Below are 19,818 nucleotides of genomic sequence, written 5' to 3' on the forward strand. Positions count from 1 at the left end.
AGGCGGTATTTTCAAATACTGTTTTTTTTTGTAGTAAATTCTAGAAATGACGACAGAGAATGCGTCTCGTCCTAAGTCAACAAAAGGTAGGGAGCACGTCACGCTTCACAAAACCAAATAATCAGTAACGTGCGAGATCTGACATGGCACGAGAGCTCCACAGTGACACAGGACCTGAAACAACATGGAGTCAATGTTGAGGGCGACGGAAGCTCAACAGCAGGGTAAGTCACTATATTTTATGTTTGTTCTGTTTTAAAGTTAGAAAATCCCGACAGCTCTTGGCTCACAGGCTGTGAGCGTAGTCCTGCGCAGCCAAAGTCGTGCTCCAGGATGCTGCCTTAACCTCAGTCTGGTAGCTCGTCTAACGCAGCTGTTAGCTTGTTAGCTGGTTAATGGCAGGAGCTTGTTTACATGCAGCATTCCCTGATCGGGTTGAAATGGGTTCGGATTAAAAAAGGGAATAAAGTATTCCTGAAGCACCGTTTATATGGCCTCATAATCAAATAATCTGACAATGACGTGCGTTTACTTGCACCAAGCTTCATTCAAAGCAGAAACTCTGACATTAGCAGAGTTGTTGGATTTCCATAAAACAATCATAGACGTTTTGTACTTCCTCATGCGGAAAATAAACAAACAAATGCGGAGGTGAGTTGGTTCTGACTGTTCTGAGCGCATAGAATGGACCTTCTGAGATGGTGGAGAACTCCTGCTGTTGACAGAGCGGGAGGAAATGATGATCATCCCATAATGTTCTGTGCGCACAGCGCTGTAGCCCCATCCTCCACACACATGCGCAGTAAGTTCACGAGATATTCTGAACAAGCGTTTCGAAAGACGCTGATCATAAGATCTGATATGGATCATAAACCAACCCTCTCAATCAGAATACAATTTAATTCTGATGGTAATTTGTTAATTAAGCTTTAAGTTTTAATTTGCTGACAAAGTCTGAGTGAAGGTACTGTATGGGAGCGAGGAGCAGGGCTCTAAAATAACTTTTCAAGAGTTGTTATTATGTAACCATAATGAAATTTTGGTAGACACTCAGAATGATATGACAAATTTAAAAACGCTTACAGGAAAAAAGAGAAATAAGCATCCCTAAAAGGACAGCCTTAAAAATGTAAAACCCTCAGAAGAAATATCTGACATTCTTTTTGACTCTTTTACAACTTATAGAATAAACGTCCTTGGAAGAGAAATATGTAGAAGAACAAATGTAGCATGTTGTATATAAATAAAATACAGCTTGTGCTGAAACAGTGTGAAATGAGCTGGAGGTTTATTTGATTGTCAGAAGTGATGTGTTTTAGCTTATAGCAAGAATAGCACTTTGTTTCAGCTGCTGGCTGTTTTTAAGTGATTTATAAATAAAGATGGTATGGCGTTTCTGCACTAGTTTCAATTGTTATGTCCGATTTCTTTTCCTAGGTGCACTAGAACAAGGGTGAGGTTCAACCAAACCGCATTTGACACCAGTTTTACTGCTTCACATTTTGTTGACCTACAATGCAATAAACATAACGTCTTTATTTGAATCAAAACTATTGCTTACCTAATATTAGTGTACAGCACACCCAGGTAGCAACTTGTTTTTTGTGAGCCTATTAACTCTGTCAGTCCTTTTATTTCTAACAGTCCTTTTTTTCTGTACTTTGGTAATATGTTTTGCTCGATTCATCGATTAATCTGAAAACATTACAATTATTTCGATTATTAGAATAATCATTAGTTGGCAGCTCTAGCAAAATAAAAAAAAAATTATAATATATATATAAACGCATTAAAAAATATACTATGAACAGTTGTGTGCATGATTGGACCTTCAGCTATTGCCATGGCTATGAATACTAACATGGGATGGATCTGATATGCTTATACAACAATGAAAACAGCATCTCTGTAGACAATGCCCATGGTGAAGAAGAATTATCATGCAGTTATACACTGTTAATCAAAAATAATCTCGTTTTGTTCATTGAGTCACTTCAATTCAGATGGTATGGGACTGAAAATTGTAAAAAGAAATCTAAGGTTTCACCATTTGTCACTTCATGGAATAAAACACATCTGACATTTTCATAGAACATCAAAAACACGGAAAAAAAAATAATGTACGTTTTACTGTAGGAAAAAAATAACTATTGTACTGGGTTTATGGTTATTACTTTAAGTTCAGAGGCACCATCAAATGAATTAGCAGATTTTTCTGAATTATTATGCATTAGGTGACATGTTAAAACTTACACGAGTAAATCAACCACAAAACAAGCAGATCACTGTGAAATTGATGTAGATTACTTTCCATTAAACTGTAGCTGATGGTGGAAGGGTGGATGGGTGAGTAGATCAATTTCCAGTGAAACTACAAAGCAGCCATGCATCCACGGTGCAATGCTAGGGTAGCCATTTATCAGCCCATTACGCCAAGCAAAGATACTAATAACCACACGTCACCAATGTCATCACCAAACCACTTTCAAAAAAAATGGGCATGGCAACACACTAGTGAGTCAGCAGCTCCCCAATACCTAAAGATCTGCCTCCTCTTTTGAGAGCTAGAGCAGTAGCCCTCAGTGGAAAATCTGTTGGGGTTAACATTAGAAGAAAATGCTCAGGTTACAGGTCTGTATGAGAGGACAGGAAGGGGCTGAAAGAAAAGGAAAGTATGGAGGTAAAGGTAGGCACAGCAGAAAAATACCCTAGCGAAGAAAGGGGGTAGTGGAAAATGCACATAAGGCAGAAATTCAACTCAAGGGAAGCCCACGCTGCTTCGTTGTCTCGCTCTCAGCAAATTAGGCCCTTATCTACCAAGCTAAATGTTAAGAGTGAGTAGGGATTGAAACTGTAACTGCTGTGTGACTTAACTCAATAGTAAAAGTGCAAAACTTGTTTTAAAAGTAAAAAGTGTGTGATAAGCCTGTCTACTAATATAAAATCCAAATAAAAAACAAAGTGTGTCATAATGAACAATTCAGGAATATATTAAGTGCAAAATAGATATTTGAAAATCAGCGTCTGAGGACCCCCCGCCCACTAGACAAGCAGTAAAAATCATCAAAGAGGTGAAAACAACAGTTATAAGAAAGGCTGCAGAGGTATGCAAGAGAAATTATCAGCTTACCTGTTATCATTGATGTATCCATTCTGAGACGACTGCAAAAAAAAGGACACCTGCACATTATGAAATGTATAATTCAATTAGTAACATGTTCAACATCATTTTGGCTTGTCAACATTTCAAATTTCAAAAATCTTAAGAAAACAATGTTGTTGTTTTTTCCCCACTAATCTGGTCAAAGTGCTGGCTCAGCACCAGGTCTTTGCACGTCTACTGCTGCAAGCAACTTAACATTTGTCCTATCACAACACCCAGTCTTAGCTGGCTCACAGGAAAGAACCGCTCCTCTCAGCAGATCAAGGCACAGTTATGGAGACAAAAACAAAATGTGACAGCTGCAGGTAAAACTCCTGAATCCGCTTGGCTCCTAATCTGCCCGACAACCACTATTTAGAGCTAAATATGTAAATGTGTTTAACAAACCTGCCTATAATACTGTAAAGATATTTTTATTTGTACCATGCGGCAATAATAAACGGCACTGCAGCAGAATGTGTTTGGGTCTTTTTTTGCAGAGCTGCAGGTGAATACCGACCTCAAAGATAACTTGGTTGCGATGGCAGGTAAAAAGTCCACAAATGCTGGTAAAATTGCGTAATACTAGGAAGGGTGATAGGATATTTGTTCGCAACCTTACATATACAAGCACACTATCAAAACACCTACAGGTTCTTGGATTTATGTGCTTACAGAATCACTTCTATACTGATAAATCCTATAATTAGCTTTGGCTGTCACTTTATATATCTTGTATTAAATAACACTGCGGTTTTTCAGTGATGTTATCAAGACATTGGTTGTTTGTACCTGTGATACTTTTTTGGTTGGTTTTGTTCTTTTTAATATCTCTCTCTCTCTCTGCAGATGTAGCTGCAGACTGAGGATGTTATCTTGTACTCTCTTTTTCCTCTACTCTATTTTTGTCACCTTTTCTCCCTTTTAACATTTTGTCTCATCTTTTTCTCTTCCTTTCTTTCTTCTTTTACCTTTCCGTGTCAGTGTCCATTGAACTTGAAATAATCCCAAATTAATATCTAATAAAAAAAATTGCATAAATATCGAGCGGAGCGCTATGGCTAAAGCAGTAATGCTCCACTTGTGAAAGTAAGTCTGTTGGGCTCTCTTTGGCATTATGTCAGCAACTCCTCCACAATACAACAAATAAGAGTATCAAACATTTAATGCAAGTGAGACTTTTGCAACGTTTTTGAATGGTAACCATCTAAATGAACACAGGGCAATCAGTAGCCTTTTGTTAGCATTAGCTTGTGCTTAATGACAAACCATGTTCATGCACAACAGCCATCCTACAGCATATACAGCGGTAAAACCAGCTACTAGCGCTTGTGATGTAATAATTGGGATTTTTTTTTGAAGCAGCTAATTTTTCAGACACCAACAAACATTTACTTATTGACAAAAAGTGGCAGGAAGTTTTGTGTTTTTGCACTTAGACTGTTTTTAGAAGCAGTAGAAACCTAAATGGAAGTACAAAAAAATGCCAAAAAGTTAATTTTGCATAGTCCCCCTTAAGAGAAACCCTGCAGGACCTTCCCCAAACTTAAGATTCAAGTACCCCTTAAGCATAGAAATGTGCAATTAAAAACACTGAAGGATTTCAGTAAACTAGAAAAAGGAGCAGTTACATGTTATATAACACTTTTAAAGTATAAAAATCTTTAGGAATGACTTTATTAATATTTTTAAGGCCGCTTTTAAATTGTCCTTACAAAAACATTTTAAGTTTAGCCAAAACAACCAATATCATACTTCTTTTCCTTTCGTTATACTTGACTGAATGATGTCTAATAAAAATATCCGGTTACACAAAATGCAGCAGCTTACATGGCTTTTGTTCCCTGACAATCAGAAAAGGAATCTTTTACAAACTGTTCTAATGTAGAATAAGCGAATTATGAATGAAAAACAACGGGAAGTGGGTGGTCCTTTATACACCACATAATCATTCTTTATCATTGTTCTTGTTGTACTCTTTTTTTTTTTCTAATTTGACAAGTCTAAACAAATGAAATGATTTCATATTTCAAATAACTTGAAGATTTAGATTTTATTTATAAATGTATCCAGTTTAAACCTCGCAGACTGCCACTATGGGTCTCTGATTAAGACCCTTGACCCCAGCCTGCTCCCTGGGTGCTGTAAAAGCTTCCCACTGCTCCCTAAGGGACGGGTTAAATGTAGAAGACAGATTTCATTGAAAGTAATGGCCAGGTGGTTAGGGGATCGGGCTTTTGCATCTTAGAGAGGCTGCAAAGTTAAGCGGTTCAAAACTCAAGTCTGTTGCTTTTTGTCTAATTGCTGGAAACCACACAAAAAACGTATCTTGTAAACAGTGAAATAAAGACTACGATCCTATGATAGGAAAAATGCCTCAATAACTGTCGTCTTATATATTTATTTATATAAACTTTCTTATATTTATAAAAACAAGAGGGAATTTTCAGTTTTTGTGATATTTTCATAATCTTGTGTCATCCTCGTAAACCTAAAACTGTGCCTCATCTAATAAACTGAATATACATTTAAACTTTAGGAATAACACCGTTATTGAGTGACAGGGTATATTTTCTAAGCCAGTGACAGTTGTTACTCGGTCAATGTTAAATACTTACTTCTCGGGCAAAGATCCTGTCTCGTACCCGCTGATATTCTTCTTCTCGCTCTTCAATAGATTTGCTTCGCCTCCCGTCCTGCAGTGGCACACGGATCTAAAAGTTGAAAGATAAAATATATTACAAGTTAAAATGCCAAACACAGTGCTAATCTTTACCGTATTTGTCAACCTTGCTGAACAGGTCAAAAAGAAAAAAAAAAAAAAGAAAAAAAAAAAGAAAGAAGAGAAAATGCTGAAAACAATGTGTAACAAAGTAGTTATAATTCTGATTAAAAACATATTTATACAAAGAATCTCTCTTATAAACTAGTCCAGATTAAAAAAAAAAAAACATTGTAATAGAAAAAAAACATTATTTGGGTTACTTTTGAAAGAAATGGCAAGTTTGCCATCTCTGCTGCCAAATGAGTAAACCATGGCAAAAACTACAGTTCCCCCAAAAAAATGCAGTTTTGGCTTTTATGTAAGCTTTCTCTTCTTTATATGAAGATTTAAAAATGAGATTAAACCATACAAGGGCCTACATTCTGTCAAGTACAATTTCAAATGAACATAAACACAAAACATACTAAAGTGTATTTATTTAAAAAAAAATCAAAAAGGAAAGACAGACATTGATGAACTACAGTAAATACTCAAAGCTAAAGTCGCCACAATACTACTAGAGCCCCCTCATCCCGACACCTAATCAGTCTGCTGTGTAAAAATTTAATGATAATTTGACATCTTAGTAGAATTAATAACGCTCATTTCCAGGAAGTGAGTCTGTAATCCCATAGTTAGGTTAAAGCGCCAATAATGGTGCTCATATTAAAATGGAACCTGCAGATTAGGAAGCACTTCTAGCCTCACTAAAGGTAACATAACACCTGTTCAGGTCATTGCTGTGACTTAATGACCAATAACAAAAGCACAGTGGTATGAAGGGGAAGAAAAACGGTTTAAAGCGATTTAGAAATGACAACCAACCTACCTGATTATCGTCTTTGTCCATGCTGGCATCATCTCTTTTAAGGATGAACTTCTTCTGAAAGTCCACGTTGCGTTCATCCTTGATGTGCTCAGAAAACCGTTGTTCTGGGCTGTAAAACCAAATAAGAGAAATTTGTTCTTCAAAGGCAACAAAAAGTCAGACAACGACATTTGAGAGACGGCAAACAGTGAGGGATTTACCCTCATAATGCATATCTGCCCAGCATCTGCTTGTCCAGTCTCTTGTACAATAATGTTTCTCAATGAGTTCATAAAAATACTTAAATTCACAGACAAAATAAAACCTACAATGTCCATAACCTCATTGGTAGATCAACTATTATTTTACTAATTTTTCCTTAATATGCTGTGAAGGCTGTTAGATATTAAAAATAAATACATGAAATAAACAAGCCAAAACACTAATTGCGAATTTCCATAAAGTAACGTGTGTGACTGCAGTCCTTTATCTTTCCATAACCCCAGTTATCCTTTATCAATCATTAAATGTTATGTCATCTATTTCCTTTGTTAAGTACCAAAGTAACAGTGAAATTGTTTTTTTTTTATCTTTTTCTATTAAAAACAAATATTAAGTTACAGAAAGCATTTACGATTTTTCTCCTTTCAATTACGAAGAAATATTTGATATTAAAAAAATGCACATAGAAAATCTAACAAAGCTTATTCTTAAATAACTTGTTGATACGCATAAAATGTGATTTGTCCAACTCCCATTTAAAATGTAAACTGATTCACCCAAATGACTAAAGCTGTAATGTTGCCACTTCCTGTATTGTATGTGCAACTCAGGGTTACACTTCATATGTTTAAACCTCAGTTAAGTTTCTCTTATTGTAAAATTAAAGCACTTTGTATTCCCTTGTGCATGAGTAGTGCTGATTAAGCTGCATCTAATCGTCATCCTCCATAATATTACCTCTTTAAACCTACCAAACAACTGCCCACAAAAAAAATCTTCTCCCATTATATAATTTCCTGAACTTTTATTTTATCTGTGATCATCTTTTTGCTAAAATTAAAAGAGTATTTTGGTAAATAAACATAAAACCATGTCACCAGTCTGGACTTTGGAGGCCCCCTAAATTTTGAGACACTCACATGCGCGTGTTTCCAGTCTTATTGATGATGACGGCCTTTCCCGTCTGATCAACGTTGTGGTCCATGCCGAAGTAGGCGGCCACACGATGCAACAGCATTCGATGATACGAAGTCATCTGAGGAAATTTCTTGTACTGGTTGCTGCAGGGGGAGAAAAACAAAAATAAAAAAGCATAAAAAAAAGAATTAGTAATTGCTAAACTACCTTTAAGCCATATGCTCTTGTGTTGATTGCTTTTTGCTGAGTGTTGGAAAAGTATAAATAGAGAAGCAAAAGGTGGGATTTTGAACTGTGCAAAATCTTAGGAAAAAGCATTAGCCTGAAATATTATTGATGAATAATGAGAAAACTACATCAGTAGCAAATAACCCTAATTTTTCCTCTACCCCTTTCTTTTCCAAGATCACGTCTATCAATTGCTCTCCATTAGCTGTAGCCCCTCATTCACTAAAATCTATAAAGGGTGGGTACAAAAGGCAAAGAAAACTAGTCAAACTGACAAGATACATTGGTGGTATGCACGGTATGAATGTATGGCTCCCAAAATAACAATAGTTCACTTTAGGCAGCACATGAAAGTGTGATAATGCACACCTTAGCACCATGATATTGACCGAGACTCTGTATTAGGCAGCTCTAATTGTAATATAGTTATTTGTCGTACATTATGGGGATTCTGTGGAAAATGGGATAATTAAGATTAAACTCACTTGTAAAAAAAACAAAAACAAAAACCTAAATAACTAGAGATTACTGCACAACTGTAGCAATCTGAAAATAAAAATAATATCTACATTTTATAATAAACAAAGTGTTATATAGGACAGACTTACTTGTTGTCATTAATGAACTCCAGGATATCTTGTTCTAGTTTAAGCAGCATCATCCGATCCCTGGGGGGTCAAGGGAAGGACAAAAATTAGGAACTGAGTCCATGTCTTACAAATAGCCAACTTACCACCTAAGGCTGATTTTGACAGTAATTTCTAAAGCCTACCAAGAGTATAATACATTTAATATGCATGTAAAAGAACCTTATCACTTTATTAGAACACAAAAGATCAACTTCAGCAATATTAGGACAAAATGCAGAGAAGCATGACAATACTATAAACATTTGCACACAAATATAGTCATGATTGCTCTGTTTGCGACACCATGATTTTATTTTATTTTTAATATTCAGGCTCAAATAGTTAAAACACATCAGAATGTTACTATAAAATCCACAATTATACTTGATAAAAATATAACAGATTATGGATTCTATAATAATACGGCACAGGACACAAAAATAAAAAATGACTTTAACTGTGTATTATATCCACTAGTATTTGCTCTTAATCATACCTGGGATTATTTTTCAGTGTGTTGACCAAAAACTCATGAACGTCGATGCCTGTGGAGTCGGTGTATTCCTGACTGGAATCTATCACAGAAGCAAAACAAAACAAAAATTATTTTCCTTTTAAAAAAGAAAAAAAAAGAAAAACACAACCAACCAAAAAAAAATAAAAATAAATAAATAACCAGTGTGTAGTGTCAACATATTTCCAACGTATTGGCTGTCCTGACTTTCCTGACGAGCTCCCAGGTTGTTGAAGAGAAACATGTATTTTCCATGTCTCGTATGTAAGCTGTGTTCATTCAGAGACAAACACCTTCTAGTGGGAAGCTTCACTCCTAAACTACTCGGCACAGACAACGGTAAGTCATTTCATCTCTGCTGCTCTCGCTATAATAACAACTGAATGGTCTTGCAAAAAGAGATCGAGGTGTGCTTTTGGCTGTTTTGATGCTTTTTAGACTCCGTTTAAAAAATCTCGCTTGGCACCAATTAGGAGATTGGCTAGAAGAACAAAAACATCACTTTCATCGGGAAGTAGAGAGAAGGTTTTCGGATGTCAACAACTAAATGTTGTGAGCACCACATTGAAAATTACAGAGGTAGTTTTGTTTCTGATCTTGCTAAAAAGAAAACTTGAATAATAAAAAAAAGGTGATTAGCACTGGAATAGGACGAGATCACCCTGGCTCAAAGTTAAAATGAGAGCCTGGTGAGGGAGAGCCAGGGAAACGTTAAGTTTGAAAAGAAATTCAATTGGTGTCAAAGCCGAACACGACTGCTGCACAGTGGGAGTTTTTGGGATTTAAACCAAATGACGACACCCACTTAATTTGTCTGAGCCGGTAGATCGAGAGGATATACTTGAGTTACTATGCTATTATCATATTAGTTGAAAAAGATCTCCAAATGACAATAATATGATTTATCGCTAAAAACCTTTAGAAAAAAATATCGTGCAACAAATTTGTTACTGTGACAGGCCTAACTGCAGCAGGTAAACCTGCATTCAGCCAATATATTCTGCCCAATCCATAGATGATATTTCCTACTCTGTTCATGAACAGTCTTTTTTTTTTTTTTTTTTTTTTTTATTGCAAAGCAGTGCCACTAAACCCTGCTGTAAACCTTGAATTTTACTGCTGTTTTCAACGTGCCGGTACCAATTAGATATGTTGATTGCTGATATTTTCAACCAACATCTGTAGTTTGATTTTGGTCATTTTGCTCATTTCATTTATTTGTGGTTTGACAATTCATGCCAAACATGTTCCAGGTACAGAAGACGCCATCAGCAATGGGAGTGGATGTATTGTACTGATATTTAATATATCCTGTGAATCCCCTCATAGAAAGGATTCCTGGATCAATGTGTGCTTCTATGCTCTTTTGTGTCTCTGCTCTGTCTTGTAATGTTGACATGTTGTGAACATTATATTAATAAACTTGATTTGAACTGAAATATATAAATTTGCGTAATAGAAAACTTTTTAAATTTGACAAATGACCGTCTAGTTTTCACTGAGACCTGGTTCATAACTGTTCCTTCAACCCCAACATAAAAGTATTGCATTGTAGGAAGCACCAGATGCTATTCTTCTTGTCATGTTACAAACAATAATCTGATAATGCATGTCACAAAGTATCCTGAAACCTAAAGGAAAGATGTCAGTCTTGGTTACACACAACAATAACCATAAAACTGGATCTTACCACGGGACAGCATCTTTCGAGGAGTCTTGTCCTTCTTCTCCTTTTCTTCATTTTCATATTCATCCTTTGAAGACTTTTCCTCTTCTTTGTCTGATGGACAGCTGATGTGAAGCTGGATGATTTCCTATTGAACACAAAAAAGCAACAATTTAAGCTTTCATGATTGGAAATAGTAAAAAATAATAATTATTTGAAACAGCTATGAGCTGGGTGAGTATAAGGTTAGACTGGGGTTGCTGGTTGTGTTGAAAAAACAAATATACCGATTCTGGGGGTCCATCATTGGGGAAGGGACCAGAGGACTCCTCACATACTGCCAGACTCCGTACTAATTTCATTTTGGCATTAGACTGAAACACACAAGAATGTTGAATTATTAGATGAACTCGAAAGAACAGCAGAATACATATAAAAAAATGTATTAATGTGTAACTCTCCAAAACAGTAAACTTGCCAACAAGCTGAATTCTTGCACTATTTGTGTATTTGTTCACAAAGACACAGGAATACCACAGCTGAACCAAAATAAACATGTCAGCGCAGGAGGATGGATGAGTAGCTGCTGCTATCACATCTGTTTTGTCAGAATCCACGATTTCATCTTTAAAGAAGAACAGCAAGAAGGGCCTTGACCAGCATAATTTGTTGTGGTTTCTTAAAGTGCCTGCTGCTTAAAACATTTCCATTTGATACCGTGATTGGCTAAAACAAGTCTTTAGTAGGCAGGCACTAGGTGTCGGTTCGCCCAATCAGCTCGCAAAGTTCTGCTGAACGTTTTCCCCAAACGGATTTCAATGGGAGCAGAACCGGATTGATAATGTGCAGAACATAGAGTGCTACACATTATCTATCTGGCTGTCCAAGTTACAAAAACAGTAGTGGGACAAAATGTGTTTAAACAAAATATCTAAGTCTTTTTAAATTGAAAACACATGAATAAAGGAAATACTTGTGTTTTTATTCACCAAATAGACATTTGTGGTGTTTTGAGAGATAAAATAATGAAAAAAGGACAAGAATATAAAGTTTAAAACAGTAGAACTATTTTTTTTATGAATTCATGTCCATATTTTTGTTACATCTACTGTTTGCTGTAATAGAAGTTATTTATGTCTTTTTTTTTATCTCCAAGTTTTTCCAATTTAGTTTCCAAAGCATTAAGATCTGATATATGTTGCACAGCCTCCTAAGACATAAAACTTGCCATAAACCTGAAAAACATGAAAATGGAAAAGAAAGATGAAAACAGTTTATTATATAACCCGATAAGAGAAAGTCACTGAACTATGTACTCAAACCATAATCTGAACAGAAGGTCAACCCTCTCCAAGAAAATCTTTTCTCTATAGCTATGTGGTATTATTTACCAGCATGTACACGCATATCTAGAAAGCACACAAGTGTTATCTATTCTAAAGTTATAAAAATAATTAATAGACTTTGTAGCTGCCATCAGGGCCAACGCATAATATTTAATAATTTTAATATTTAGTTAAAAATGACAGTTCATACATAATAGTATTTGAAATGAAACGTTCAGTGATAAATAAATGACTGTCAGTATATTCTTGTTGTTAATGTTGGTTTAGCTTGGTTAAAAAGCACATTAAAATGTAAGGGGGAACCTATCTTTTGTTCCGCATTTCACGTTGCTGCCCATACGAAAGTTTGACTGACACAATTAGAGAGCACCACTGTCACTGTTACAAGATTTGCCAGAAAACACAAGGTTTTGTGAGAACAAGCTGTATAAGTAATTTTTATTCCTCTGGAGTTTTTGCGGCCAACGAGGTACGACTTTAGTGCTTTACTTGTCTTTATTTATGTAAAACTTTTAATTTGGGTTTCTGTTTCCTTTCTTAGTTCTGATGGCATTTTGAGGGTATTTTCTAAAGGATGTAAAGACACGTTGTCCGCAATAAATATCTGTTAAAACCAAAAAAACGACGTTGAGCCTTGATTAACTTGAGAGGAGTAACAGACTTATCAAAGCTATTACCTGCTACACAGACTTAATTACCATTCCACTCTGTAGAAGTTGATCTGCTCTGCTATTATTCTTTATTATTTGAAACATGTTTCATTTAGTTCACCTGGTTAAAGTGTAATTCCAAAGCCTTACTAAGAGCAGTAGCACATTTACCCCTAACCTTCTTATCAGATTTAGGAGTTTAAGTCAGTGATATAATACAGACGGTCGACTATAGGGTTTGAAGATTACAAAGCTGGAAGGCTGGAAATATATCTCATGCAGCAAATGGGCGAAAATATCATTTCAAGGACCAGGATTAGAAAATATCAGTTTTGTTGAAATCCACTTACCTTTGCCCTTTTCCTGCCATGGCTATGGTTGGTAGCCCGCTTCTGCTATAAAAGCAAAAAATATATATATATATTTTAATGCCAGCGCGCAATTTAAACATCAGTAAAAAATTATGGATTACAATTAAGAGCTACAAAAGTTACAATTAAGAGCCACATATCAGGAGGAGTGTTTCATTTTCAAATCAATACATTTGGTTATTATAAACCTTTTAAATGCCACAACCTACTGTGATAGACACCATAATATCATGCAGCAACTGTGTACAAGCAGATCTGAAAGCTATCATTGAAACAATACTACTTTACAAAATTATTAAATGATGAATACAACTAATGGGTACGATGGCTAAACATAAGCAGCATGAAAAACAATTTTGTGGAGGACATCAATGACACAGATCCCCATTAAAAACTGATTTAATTAAAACAGCGATTTTTCTCTTCTCAGATCTCCACGTTGCTGCCTAACTGCGTAACAGCAGAGCTCCTGGCACACTGTGCAGATAAGATGTCGCCTAAAGCAGAGAAACTCACTGAAAAACAAAGTGACTTCTGGACATCTTTTTTTTTATTATTTACTAAACTCACAAAATATCCCTCAGCAAGTAAACAGAGTTAGAACTTGACATTGTCACTTCCTCCTACCTGTGCATCCTGTGGAGAGTTATCATCGGGCTCTGGGCCCTCTCCTGTCCCATCCTTGGTACCCTGTGGTTGAGGCGTGGTTTTGCCTCGACTGCAGGGCTCGATTTGTAGCCCACTCTCTCCCTCCTGCTGGATGTCTGTTGTCAGGCTCAGTGACATCTTCTTAGGGGAGGGGAGAGGGTGGGAGTGGGGAGGGGGTTGGGTGGAGGACCCAGTAGTGGCTGTGAAAAAAAAAAAAAAACACAACAGATGGAAACTACAAATAAGTTTTAGACTTTTATCAGAATGGCTGCAGTTTCTTTTTTAAAAACAATAGCTGAGCACAAAGAGATGCTGGAACTTGTCCGTTAAAGTAGCTACCTGTTGGTGGTACCAGGTCTATGCTGAACGTTTTACAGTGAGTGTGGATAAGAACCACACCCAAAGAGATGAGGGGAATCCACTAAGGTAGAGTGCTAGGCTGGGCTGCAGCAACAGGTAACACGCATTCCATAGTAAGCCTTGGCCTTGGAGTAAAGGCTGCCGGGAAATACAAAAAACAAACATAACAAAGGTTAGCTATAAAAAAAAAAGGAATAATTTAGTCAGCAAAATGGTTAGATTGCAGGATAAATGTTCAGAAAAGAGGCGATTTACAGCTACGGGATGATACCAGAGATGCTGAAAGGAGGATAATCCAGCGCTCCATTTTATCCATTATGGTTTCAACTTGTCTGTCATGCTGGTTTTGGAAATGTTGGCAGCCATTTGCAGATTTCAGAGCTAATGTAAGCACTAATCATTTTGAAGAAAAATACTGACTGTTGTTTTTGTAACCCTAGCCTTGCTAATTATTAATGTGAGGGGGGGTGGGGGGTGGGATCTAATTTCAACTTCAAAATCACTTCATCTTTGTTTTTAAATGACAGGAAATCCCTAATTTTTCAGTGACTGCTTTATCACACAAAACCATAACATCATCTCTCCTAATTTTCGATGGATGCTCCCAGAAAGGAAACACAGAAAATAAATAGCATAAATATTTTACATGCTCTCCTTGTGTCTTATGCTTTAGTACATAAAAATAAATCAGAATCATCTAAAATTACTGCAGGCAAGTTAAAGATTCAAAATTCTTCTCACTGCATCTTTATAAATATTGTTTCTTCTACTTTTACATATTAAGGACAAAAAACAAAAACAAAAAAAAAAACCTCCAGTCTGTACTAAAAAGAAAGATTACCTTTATGGCAACAAAAACAAATTATACAATTAGAAAAGTAGTTATTTATGTAATGAAGTCACAGCTCTACCAATGCATTATTAATATTTTGCAAATGATGCATTAAAAGTAACAATCTCAAGCCTTACCACAGTATTGTATGTGAATAAAGATAAAGAGGCGACAGACAAAAAAAAATTGTAGCAGGAGTGCACATTTAAAATGGATTATTTTTAATTCCTAAAATAAAAGTATTGTGAATAGTTTTCCAGGAAAGCTTGGTTTTGCATCTCAAACAATGTAAATGAGACTTGCTTTTGTCGTTTTATTAGCATTTTACTGTCCAAGCTACAAACAGATCTCAAACTTTCCACATTTTGACGTATATTACAAAGTAGTAAGGCTCTTTTTTAAATTTTTTTAAGAAATATATTTTGTATAGGTCAACTGAGCCCCCCCCCCCCCCTAAATAATTTTGACATTTTAGAAAGAAGCTTGGTAAAGGCCTCCTCTAACTACCCCTAACTAAAACTAACCCTAATAGAACACATGCACAAAAGAAACTGCAAAAGAAAGGCATATATAATGGGACAACATCAGCAATAATAAATGCAAGATGAAAAAGGCAGAAAATTAAATATATTTACAGCAATCGGATGAAGTGAAGAGGCAGCGCCCCAGTCGGACTGAGGTGGGGGGGACACCAGCGGGCCAGTCACCACCTTTAGAGGTCGTCTAAGGCCTCTCGTCTCTGCCTTCGGCTTACTGCAGCAGCATGGTCTTGCCTACAGTCTGGAGCCCTGGGCAGCATGAACAGAAGAGGAAGACACGAATGACGTCATGTTTCACACACTGCGTGACTCATTGCTGCTGCTGCTGCTGCTGCCATTTCTGGCAGGGAGGAGGACAGAGCAGCTGAGCGCTAAGAGCTCACTGGGAATGGGTTTTTAAAATGAGCACAAACGCTCGCTGCTCAGTGTTTGATTTTAGCGTTCTCAAAACGTGCGTTTCAGGCTGTAAAGTCAATCTCAGCACGAGGGCTTCTTAAAACCTGCTTAACACGAAATTCACAGTAGAAAGAATTTGAAAACGTTTTACAGCCGATTCTAAGATCCTCAGTAGCATCTATTATAGTTGTTCTATATATATCCCAACCCTCACAATTTAATCTTAAAAAAAAAAAATAAAAAAACACTAACAAGTCAGAGTCCTACGCTGGGTTTACAATGAAATGAAGGATCCTGCCAGAAAACTGTGTCAGAGCTGTCATTTCTCAGACCAACTATAATATTCATTTCCAATAATTAAAACAAATGAAACGTGAAAGATTCACAAACAACCTTTTTTGTCCATCAAGAACACAGTTATAAGTAAATAATTGTTCATTTTACAGGTCAGCAAATACCAGGTGGAGGTTGAGGAAGTTGTTACAGATTTACAAATGTTGTGCAAATCTGCCAGTATTAAATAATGCAATATCAAATATTAAAAATTCAAGGAAGAACAAGGTTAGGCAGATGTTTAATGGATATTACGTATGAACAAAGCATGGTGACTTTTTTATTCCCGGAGAGGCCTGTCTGCACCACTGGGCTTCTGAGGAGGGAACCGGTGAGGTAGGGATTTCCAATGTGGGAAAGACCGAGGTGATGCAGCAGCAAAGGCGTCATTATCAACAGCATCAGCAGCAACACTAGATCATTGACAACGACACCCACATTTCCCCAACCACACTTTGCTTGCAGAAATCTACCAGAGCAGCACAAAAAAACAGCAACACGGTAATGTAGATCTGACTCAGTCATTCCAAAAATAGCCCTTTGTGTGATCTGAGAGGGGAAAAAAAAAAAAAAAAACAACCAAAAGGGTTCTGAACTACAGAGCGGCAACAATTATTCGTTTCAAATGTCAGTCGCAAATCTCGTCGCTGAGCGAGCCGTCCTGGTTTAATAACACAGAGGGGAGGAAGAAGAAAACTGCAGATCAAAACCTGTAATGGGATGCTTATGAATAACCCAGCCTCTCCTCCCAGTCCTCTTATGTTAACACAGTTCTGTCATCAACGCGCCGTGGCTTCGTTCAGCACAGACATGGTGCTGCCCACTGGGTTGCCAAGGAGATGATAACGTCATCCTTAACTGCTGCCGTTTGATTTGAGCGAGGAAAGTGGGAATGAGCGCAAGAATGATAAACAAATACATTGATTGCAGGGTGCACTGACTGTAACTAATGCAGAGACAAGCACTGATGATACAAAAGTATGAAAAAAGAAAATGGAAGGAGGCCCGCCACTGTCGCCTATTCCAGGTCCTTTTAGGGGAGCTGTTGGTACATTAATGCAGCTCAGTTAGCAACATCATGCTATATTAAACTGCAAAACTTCCAATGAGTACAGACCAACTTATTTAAGTCTCTTGCTTCAGTACCAACATGCATTTCCAGTTGCCTTTAGAAACATTTTAAAATCATCCGTTTTGAGGCCAACATCCCACTTTTGTTTAGCTGCGCTCAATAAATGGTTGGATGCTACTTCAATCTAAGGCTGGGCCTTTATACTCTCATTTTATCATTATCGTAAAAATTTTCTTAGAAAAATTTGGGTTTACCTTGACAATGATAAATTCCAATTAGTAATGTCTGAAAACCCCAAAAACTGCCAGTACAGTCAGGATTGTTTCTTTAACTATTTCTCTACTGTTGGTTTCTTCAGAGCATCTACAAATGTCATTAAATACAAAAACATGTGTCGTTACAGTGTTCTATTTAGAGATAAGAATCACATTTCTTTATGTAATGTTTGTCCTGATTAAACATTTTTAATTTTGTTTTAATATATGCTACGTTATTAAATGTGCTTTTTAAGGAAGGTATTTGTATTTATGGAGCTCTAATTGACATGAGGTCACAGCCACAAAGTTACCTAAAAATACTACTAGAAGCTGGTAATAGTCTTTTATCATCACATTTATTGTTATAACAACAGTACCACAATATATTGTGATAAAATGTAAAGTCCAAATCACCAACCCCTAATTCAGTCCCATTCAAAACTCTCTTATCACTCTTATCGCTTAAAGTCATTAAATGTCTTTAAGGACTAGGTGAAATGTAAAACGTGTGGCCCTTGTGAAAGTGTTTACAGCGTGTGCTGTGGAAAGGGATGCAGAGAGCATGCAGTGTGAGACATGCATGTTTCACGTTGTGTCAAACAGGAGTTTCACAGTCTTAGCATTACGGAAAGCCACAAAGCATGATGCTAACAGTGCATTAGCATCATGCTGTGACCGAGACTAGAAGTTTCCTAGTCAGATTGTGCTGTATTCATTTTAAACCTAAAACTGTAACCTGCAGTGGCTCAGTTATTACTCTGAAGAAATGTAACATTGGCTTTAAAGGCTGCTCTTTAAGGCACTGAACACTAAACACTGCTCATATGTTTAAATGCTAGGCTAAAGTAAGAGCTTTCATGCTGTAACAACTGTTTTCTACCAGCATTTTCACCGTTTATTGTCTCTGTAGTCTGATTATTAGTCAGAGGGATTTTTTTTACAAATACGTTCACAAGTAAATTGTGTTTTACAGGTGAACGGCAGCGTTCTTTTGAAACTGAACTTGCTAAAGAGCACGCATAGACCCATTCAATAAATTAGAATATTACTGAAAGTGTTATTTATTCAACTGAATATTGGGTTCGTTGTGTTTTTGGGCTGCACACAGATTTCTCTGAGGCAATAATGATAGGCATATTATATATTTTTTTATACTTAACTGTAAATTGTATATAGCATGGAAATTTCAATAAAGCACTGAAGTTTGTTAAGTTTGCAGCAAGAAAACAAATATATAAATATAAACCTCAGACTTTTGCTTTTCATTTTTGTGTCAACAAATGGCATACTTGGCCACAACACCCTCTTTTCCACAAAATCTGTTTTTTTATATATAAGGGATCGCCACCTCTGGCATACTTCTGTTACATTGCAACAAGATTCCAAGCAGCATTTTGCACTAATGCCAAAGCTTGAAAGTGCAAGGTGTTTTTTTTCCTCTCCCCTGATTTCTCTAAAACTTCTCACCTAATCTTTAAGTAGTACGAAATAAACAGCCTTGGTTTGTAGTGGATGACTTCTAAACGTGCCAAAAGGTGTGATGAAACACTCAACTACCATGCATTTATAAAGATTCAAGCTTGCTTTTAATTTGAAACATGTGAAATTACTGCTTTGGAGTTCAGCGTGCAAAAAAATAGGAAAAAAAATGCTTACTTTATCTTGTATCTATTTATTCTTGCTCAAATCAAAATTGGATGAATAAATAAAGCCTATTAGACATGTGAAATAACCTTGTTGGCTTCCCGGTGCTGTCGAAGCACAGATGTCATGCACTTTGTTCAGGTCACAGTGTTAAGGGTTCTTATGCTCCCCCCCACTGCTTTTTTTGCACCAGGGTGCCACAATGAAATCACATCAAAAGAGCCCCCCAAGTTTAAATGTGGTGAAAGTCAGAAAGGGTGATAACAGCAGCCAACAGCGTGCGTAGTAACCAGATGGTGGGCTAAGCAAAACAAAGTATCTCATGAGGTCTGAAGTTTACTGCCCCGGCCGAAATGCGACAACCTCTACACAATAAATTTAAAGAAATGGAGGAAAAATTCCTTCTGCACAGCAGCAGACAAGTGTAAAGAAATCCTCTTTCTCTAGTCTTAAAAAAACCAAACAATCTGAGTCCAGGT

At 36.6% G+C, this 19,818-nt stretch overlaps 1 protein-coding gene across 19 annotated transcripts in view; it reads right to left on the reverse strand.

Annotated features, from left to right (window-relative positions):
• LOC105930893 (R3H domain-containing protein 2) overlaps window positions 1-19,818 on the reverse strand; it is a 72,478-nt gene that overhangs the window by 25,128 nt on the left and 27,532 nt on the right. For 9 of the 19 annotated variants that reach the window (XM_036151317.1, XM_036151327.1, XM_036151331.1 and 6 more), the window contains 13 exons: window positions 15,734-15,886; window positions 14,246-14,404; window positions 13,886-14,106; window positions 13,238-13,282; window positions 11,179-11,265; window positions 10,916-11,039; window positions 9,208-9,286; window positions 8,691-8,750; window positions 7,857-7,997; window positions 6,736-6,844; window positions 5,761-5,856; window positions 3,131-3,180; window positions 2,538-2,591 (listed from right to left, as the gene is read on the reverse strand). In XM_036151317.1, the coding sequence (XP_036007210.1) occupies window positions 2,538-2,591; window positions 3,131-3,180; window positions 5,761-5,856; window positions 6,736-6,844; window positions 7,857-7,997; window positions 8,691-8,750; window positions 9,208-9,286; window positions 10,916-11,039; window positions 11,179-11,265; window positions 13,238-13,282; window positions 13,886-14,044 (1,004 nt within the window). In that variant the 5' untranslated portion in view covers window positions 14,045-14,106; window positions 14,246-14,404; window positions 15,734-15,886. The remainder of the gene's footprint in view (window positions 1-2,537; window positions 2,592-3,130; window positions 3,181-5,760; window positions 5,857-6,735; window positions 6,845-7,856; window positions 7,998-8,690; window positions 8,751-9,207; window positions 9,287-10,915; window positions 11,040-11,178; window positions 11,266-13,237; window positions 13,283-13,885; window positions 14,107-14,245; window positions 14,405-15,733; window positions 15,887-19,818) is intronic. The other 10 variants (XM_036151332.1, XM_036151324.1, XM_036151320.1 and 7 more) reach the window with 4 other exon arrangements.

The sequence above is a fragment of the Fundulus heteroclitus genome, chromosome 20 (genome assembly GCF_011125445.2).
Source record: "Fundulus heteroclitus isolate FHET01 chromosome 20, MU-UCD_Fhet_4.1, whole genome shotgun sequence".
Classification (NCBI taxonomy): domain Eukaryota; kingdom Metazoa; phylum Chordata; class Actinopteri; order Cyprinodontiformes; family Fundulidae; genus Fundulus; species Fundulus heteroclitus.